The sequence below is a fragment of the Hyperoodon ampullatus genome, assembly GCF_949752795.1.
Source record: "Hyperoodon ampullatus genome assembly, chromosome: 14".
Lineage (NCBI taxonomy): Eukaryota > Metazoa > Chordata > Mammalia > Artiodactyla > Ziphiidae > Hyperoodon > Hyperoodon ampullatus.
Genome location: NC_136927.1, coordinates 69961337 through 69968598, shown reverse-complemented (window position 1 = coordinate 69968598; position 7262 = coordinate 69961337). Strand labels below are relative to the sequence as shown.

Below are 7262 nucleotides of genomic sequence, written 5' to 3'. Positions count from 1 at the left end.
TCCCGGAAACAAATGCTTCCTTGAAGGGGAATCTGAGTGGCACATCACTGTGCCCATCACAAATGTCTCCTTTCTAGTCTTTTAAGTACTCGAAACATTTCTTAAAAGGCAAAAATCTTGTACTGTAGAAATGGGATATGCTGTTATCCAAAGGAGGAATGTAATTTGGTTCATATGGGTTAATGTGGCGGCTGTGATTGAGAATCGAATGTTGGCTGAGCTACCTGGTAGCCAAAGCAAAAACTCTTTCTATTCTGGTAATTGATTCCTTGGGGGAGAAAAATTTTCCTGGGTTTAAATTATAAAAGAAGTTTCTCAAGTGGACACTTACTTGATTGAAATAGTGGAGAATGTTCTCAGCAGGTTAACAGACACTTACTTGATTGAAATAGTGGAGAATGTTCTCAGCAGGTTAACAGCAAATGCCGACACAGTTTTCATTGTTCCTAGTAATGACCTCGAGTGAATATAGAAGGTGTAAAACTATAGCTTAGTGAAGCCCCTTCCACAGTTGAAGGCAGGCAGATTTATAGACTTGCAGCATCAAATCTGATCCACACATGAAACTTTATCCCTTTTCTTTAAACTTTTAAAAATTTTTACTCAGTAGTTTATTATGTTAGATGTCTGACCAACCCTTCTCAAGCATTTGAGTCAGCAGCCTGCCCCTAAGCATACAGCTGGTACTTAATAAGCATTTACCTTAGTGCACTTTGAACTGCATCCCACAATCTGCGGTCTTGTCTTTTGAGCTCTCGTCCCCAGTATCCATCCATTGGCTCTACCTTAGTCATTGGGCCTCACACTTTTTCTGTCTTATTCTCCTGCTCACCTGGGAGGTACCCTCAGCCGCTCCAGAGCCTCGTGTTTTCTGTCCCTCAGGGGGAGACAAGGCCGGGACTCTGCTCTCTCTGCAGACCCTGCTTCCCCTTTGCTGCTGGGCTCCTCTAATGGGACCCAGATGTTGAGGCAGGAGAGCTGGACTCCAGATGTCCCTTCTTCAGGGAGGTGGCAGGGATACTGTAATTGCTTGGCTGCAGGCAGAGAAGGGGAGTGCCCTTGCTAGCCGCTGGCACAGGCCAGGCCGGACCTGCTGTTTTTCCACCTTTTCTTCCCTTCTTCCACCAAACACTCCTGATGCCTCCTTTATAGCATTGAGACAGCAGAATGAATCAGACCGAGTTCCCACTCCAGTAGTGGAGAGAGAAATGCCAACAGACGTTTGTCAACAGATGACAATTTAGTGTGATAAGGGCCCCTGGAGCACCGGGAAGGGACAGCTGACCTTACTAGACCTGTTGGTGGCTGTGGGGACAGAGCAAAGTGAGGGGTATGCCTGAAGGTATGGCAGCTCCAAATATAAGACAGTCAATCACCTGTTTTCACAATAAGGTCATTCCAGGTGTTTTGTGGCTGTTTTTGCAACTAAAATGTATTGATAAATATTTTTAGAGATGCATGATTCAGATGTCCACATGTAAGTTTATTTAGTTACATATTTTAGTTATTTATCTTTTAAATTTATTTATTTTATTTATTTCATTTTTGGCTGTGTTGGGTCTTCACTGCTGCGCGTGGGTTTTCTGTAGTTGTGGCGAGTGGGGGCTAGTCTTCATTGCATTGTGCAGGCTTCTCATTGCGGTGGCTTCTCTTGTGGAGCACGGGCTCTAGGCGCACGGGCTTCAGTAGTTGTGGCGCATGGGCTTAGCTGCTTCACGGCATGTGGGATCCTCCCGGACCAGGGCTCGAACCTGTATCCCCTGCATCGGCAGGCAGATTCTTAACCACTGAGCCACCACGGAAGTCCCTCTTTACGTGAATCTTTGACTTCTATATAGTTGTCGCCATTAAAGCCACTTTTTGAGTCATCTAGTATCATTTCTGAAAGCACGTCATCTTTCTCATTCGAGAAAGAGCACTTTTGAAAAATCAGCTTTATTAAGGAATAACTTACACAAACTAAAATGTACCCATTTTAAGTGTAAAGTTTGGTGAGCTTTGACAAACGTATACCCTCATGTGACCTCCACCCAGTTAAGTCATAGAACATTTCCATCACCCCAAAGTGTTTGGGTGTCCTTTTACAGTCAATCTCCCCTGCCCCCAGCCGGCAATCACTGTCAACTTTCTGTCACTACAGATTAGTTATGTGAGTTCTAAAATTTCATGTGAATGGAATCATAGAGTATGTACCCTTGGGTCTATGTTCAGCATAATGTTTTTGAGATTCATCTGTGTTGTTGCAGAGAAAATACTTTTTGAATCAGTATGTGATACTATCACTAGAAATTTTAACCTAAGCATAATTACCTTTCTGTATAACATTAAAACAGGTTTCTTTTCATTTCTCCCATAGATATATATTAATGATCTACATAATCACCACTTAAACTGTATTGCTTTAAAAATGTTACAGAAAATTTCAAATGTATATAAATGGAGACAGGATAGCATAGTGAAATGGAGACAGGATAGCATCAGCCAGCTTTAATTATGAACTGGTTGTTGTGTGCCAGACTCTACCCACTAACCCCTTCCATATAATTTTGACACAAATCTTAGCTCTATAATGTTATCTATAAATGTTTCAGTGTTTTTCTAAAAGACTCTTTAAAAACATACATACATAACTGCAGTACCATTTTCAAACCTGAAAAAATCAACACCGTTTTGCTATTTAAAGTGATCTTGAAGAGGCCTGTTTACATGTAATACTTGGGATTGTGAGAAATAATTACCGAGTCTGTGGTAAATTTCTTTGCCTCCTTGTTTACTGGTTTTGTCAAGGGACTACTTATAATCATCCAAAACTAGCTTGACTGAGGTCATTTCAGGATAATGTGTTTTCTCCAAAAAGTGCTTTTTGGTTCGAAACAGTTGAGAGAATAACGCAATATATGAGGGATTTTGTAAGGACTGAAATATAAGTAAACTCTTTTCTCAGAAGAAAAAAAATTTTTTTTAAAGTTTTCTGTGGAGGAAATACCTATATTTGGTGTATGTGGTATTTAGGAGGTGATATCAGAGTTGGTGATTTACTGGTTGTGGAAGTGAGAGAAAGATGTGAAGGATGACGCCTGCCCTAGGTTCCAGTTGGGGGACAGAGTGGCTGGTGGTGCCTTTCCCTGAGATGTGAAACCAAGCACAGTGGGCTTGGAGTGGTAGGTACTGAGCTCGGTTCTACAGACTTGAGATTGAACACGGACATCCCCACTGAGACGTAGTTGGCAGTGCAGTATGTGTCTGGAGCTCAGGAAGGGGGTCTAGGCTGGAGGTACAGATGTGGAGGTCATCATGTTCAAGTGTGAATGAAATCAGCTAGGCTGAGAAGAGAACCACAGCAGTTAAGGACCTGATACAGGAGGAAACAGAAGCAACAGCCTGAGAGGGAGGGGTAAAATCAGGAGAGGATGGCACCATGGAAACCCGGGAGAAGAGCTTTAAGGGAGTGGTCACCTGTTGTATGATCCCATTTATGTGAGATGTCCAGGAAAGACAGATCTATAAAGTAGATTAGTGGAGGCTGGAGGTGGGAATGGGGATTAACTGTACGTGGGCATGAGGGATCTTACTGGGGGGAAGAAGTTCTAAAACTGATTTATGGTGATGGCTACACCACTCAGGTTACTAAAAATCATTGTACAGTTGGAATGGGTGGACTTACGATATGTAAGGTATCAATAGTAATTAAAAAAAAGTGGTCAAGTGTCCAGTGCCACAGTGAGTTTAAATAAGATGCAGAAGCCGAGCCCATGTAGTGGTTTGGTCGCTCATTCATGGGTGATTGTGGTCCGAGTGGAGGGGGAACTGGAGGCAAGATGGGGCAGAAGCTAGTTGCAGTGGGTGGGGGAGTGACCGGGTGGTAGAGATGACTCATTCCAGGGGCTTGTGAAACAGAGAGAGGGAGGGGGTGGTGGCTGGAAGGGGTTGGGAGTTGTGGTTTCTTTTCTCGTTTTTTTTTTTTTTTTTTTTAATTTTAAATGTGGGAGAGCCCTGAGGTAGACTCGACAGGGAGAGCGGACGGGCTGACGAGACGTGGCGTGGCGTGTGAGGGCGGAGGCAAGCAAGCACCCGGATGTCTGGCTGGGGTAGCGTGTGGAAGCGGTCTCCCTTTGCCCACAGCGGGACTCCAGCATCATGGAGGAGCCTGACAGGAGGGAGTGGGTCAGACCCTGCACATCTGGCCTCTGCTCCCAGATGAGGCTGGAAGTGGGAGGAGGGAACCTACCTGCCAGATGAATAGGAAGGGGTGGGTCTCCTGACTCCGTGTTCAAGCATCCTTTGGGGCCCTTCATACCTGGCCCTCACCTACCTGTCTAGACTCTTCCCTCATCGCAGTGGCCAGGTCAGCTTTCCATTCTCTGGCTTGCTCTCCCAGCCTTGTTGCCACCACTCAGGATGTCCTTCACAACCATTCTTGACCGGTATCTAGTTGCCCTGCACCTGCCCTCAGCAGAAGGAAGGTCCTTGCCAGGAAAGGTGGGCACAAGTTTGTGCTCATCAGTAAAATCTGCCTGTAAGGCCGCCTGTCCCCGGTTTCTAGTTGTGGTCCAAGGTTTGTCCTCTGGTTGTGGCAGGTCCTGCTGAAGTGTATTGATAAGGCACTGGACGAGCCTCTCTTGTTACTATTCCTTACGTTCAGTGGTCTAGCTACCCCAGAACCATAGAATTCAAAAATGCCTGGCTGCAATCTCTTGCTCCAAAGCAGTGGTGGCTACATAACCTCCTTTATTTCCTGGGGTGAATGCTGCCCTCACTGGCCAGTGACATACAGGCTGCCAAGGACCCCTCAGGATTCTCTGCAGTGGGCCCAGCCCCAGGAAGTTCAGAAACCGTCAGGGAGATGGCTCTCCTCCCAGAGTATACCTGTGCCTGCTGGCTAGCTAAGGGACCCGTCCTGACTACTTTAGCCTTCCTGCCCCCCCGCTCCATTTGACCAGGAGACCTCACCTTTCAACCTAATTCCAGACTTAGCTGTAACCTAGGATGAATGGAAAAACAATTATTGTAGGGACCCTGGCCAGCTCAGGTACTAGAGCACAGAGAAGGGGTCACAGACCACGCAGTCAACAACAGGAGAAGTCTGCATTCCATCTGGGAGAGAGCTTCTGGGATCCAGTGTTCTGACTGGCTTCGTACCCTTCATTCCTGCCATCCTAACAGTAACCTTAGCCACATAAGCAAACCCAAAGAAGCTCCTACTGCTTCTTGCCAGCACACATGGAAAGTGTTCCAAAATCTGCCTCCTGAATACACTTGCTCCATCTTGCTCAATAAACCTACCCTATGCTCCAAATATAGTTCTCGCACCCCACCTGTTCTTGTAGATTTTCTGTGCTCGCCCTCACTTCCTGGGCCTGCCTTTTTCTAAGGATGTGGACTCTGGCTCCCTCCTCTTTGACCCACACCCATGGCAGCAGGACAGATGCAGCCCCTTCCAGGCCTGGCCCAGCCCCAGCTCCTGGGGAGGAAGGCACCACCGGAGCAGGCAGACCACATCCCACTCCAAGTCCCAGCCCCAGAGCTCCACTCTGGCCTGGGGCCCTGGGTAACAAAGAGGCAGACACCAAGTTTCCGTTAAGTTGTAGGAATTTATTTTAAATAACCTACAGTTGATTAAAAGGGAATTCATGATAAAAATAGAAGATACTTGAGGAAAGATGTGGGAAATGGACTCTGCACACACGCTAAACTAACAATGCCTCTAAAACTAATGATTATAGCAAAAAATGTCTTCACATTAAAATTCTGCTTTTTATGTGTTTTTTTTTCCATTTTTTACACAATTACAAAAGAAAAAATAAAAGCCCTAAAATCTTGATTATTTTTCCTTTTTTGGACCAAATACTCATTTTCCTCTAAATTTTTTACCTGTGGAACTTTTTATACAATAAAATCTTTCAAGTGAAAGACTGGGGTTTAAAATGAAAACGATGGGTATCTGAAAGGGCACAGAGAATGTTCAGAACAAAGGATGATGGGAAAATGGTTTCAGTCACTGATTATTTCATTATCCTTAGACTCGCTCAGCCCCTCTCATCCCTCCCCAGCCCCAATCTACACGATCTTTAAGATCAAGAAAAAGGTTTAAATATTTTAAAATAATTAAAAAGAAATAAAAATTCACATTTAAAAAGGAACACTCAAGTCAGGAAATATTTTCCCATCATGCTTTTCTGTGAACAGGTGTCTGAACCAAAACACTGCCGATGTCACGACTGCTTCAAGTTTAATGAAAACTGATTCCCATGACAATAGATAGTGACAGCTCTAACAGGTGCGCTGGGTTTTTGTTCTACTTAATTTTAAATTCCTGAAATGGGGGAGAGGGGAGTTTAGGAACTCATTTCTATTAAAATATAGAAGTTATTGCAAAACCCTAACTGTAAAAACGCACCAATATAATCGGACTTCATATACAGTAGCTAAGAGAATCCAAATGTTTCAGTGAAACAGTGAATTTGCCTGGCAACTCTGACAAATTCCCATCCACTTGACCCCTTGAAAATAAAAACAAAATTCAAAACAAATCATACAGCTAGAATTTTGATATCTGAAATATTTTTAAATAAGTTGTCCATAGGACAACTGGCTCAGCTCTCCCTTATAATATTTCCAGGTTTATCTTTTCTCAAAGATGTTGCTTTGTTAAGACTTGCTGCCTCTTTCCCTCAGGTGCGAGGGCAGTCGAGGCTCACAGTTTATCCATCTGCCCCAAACCACACTGTTCCTTTTCACAGAACCCTGCCCGTCAAGACTGGCTAGAACTCGTAGTCCTCGTCAGCCATGTCGATGGCCCAGGCAAACTTCTCCCGCTGGGTTTTGTTGTAAATTTTCTCAATTGGGACCCCCCACTTCTTGCACCTGCAGACAAGGGAGAAAGAACGGGGATTAGTGTGTCTCAGGGAACAATGGGCCAGACCCAAGGCTGAGGCTTGGATGTGCCTTCTCCTTCACATCCGTCTGGTGAGAATGAGAGTTAATAAGGTACCAGACATGTTTTCTTAGAGCTTCATGTGCTCAACTCATTTAATCTTGACAAAGACTTCTAAAGTAGATGCTATTATAGATGTACAAATGAAAAAGGTACAGACGAAAAACTAAGGCAGAGAAGTTAGGTAATTTGCTTTCATTCTCATGCAGCTAGTTAGCATGGAGCTGAAAAGTGAACCCAAGCCATCTGGCTCCAGAGTCCATGCTCTTAACCACTGCAGTCTATTGCCTGTCAAGCTAACCAAACCTCCAGCACCAAACAGGGCAAA

At 44.5% G+C, this 7262-nt stretch overlaps 1 protein-coding gene across 4 annotated transcripts in view; it reads right to left on the bottom strand.

The window, feature by feature from the left end:
* Positions 1-6761: 6761 nt before the first annotated feature.
* TOP1 (DNA topoisomerase I) overlaps positions 6762-7262 on the bottom strand; it is a gene marked incomplete at its 3' end in the record, with an annotated part of 84269 nt that continues 83768 nt past the window's right edge. For all 4 annotated transcript variants that reach the window (XM_079718702.1, XM_079718704.1, XM_079718705.1 and 1 more), the window contains one exon: positions 6762-6864. In XM_079718702.1, coding sequence (XP_079574828.1) covers positions 6762-6864 — 103 coding nt within the window. The remainder of the gene's footprint in view (positions 6865-7262) is intronic.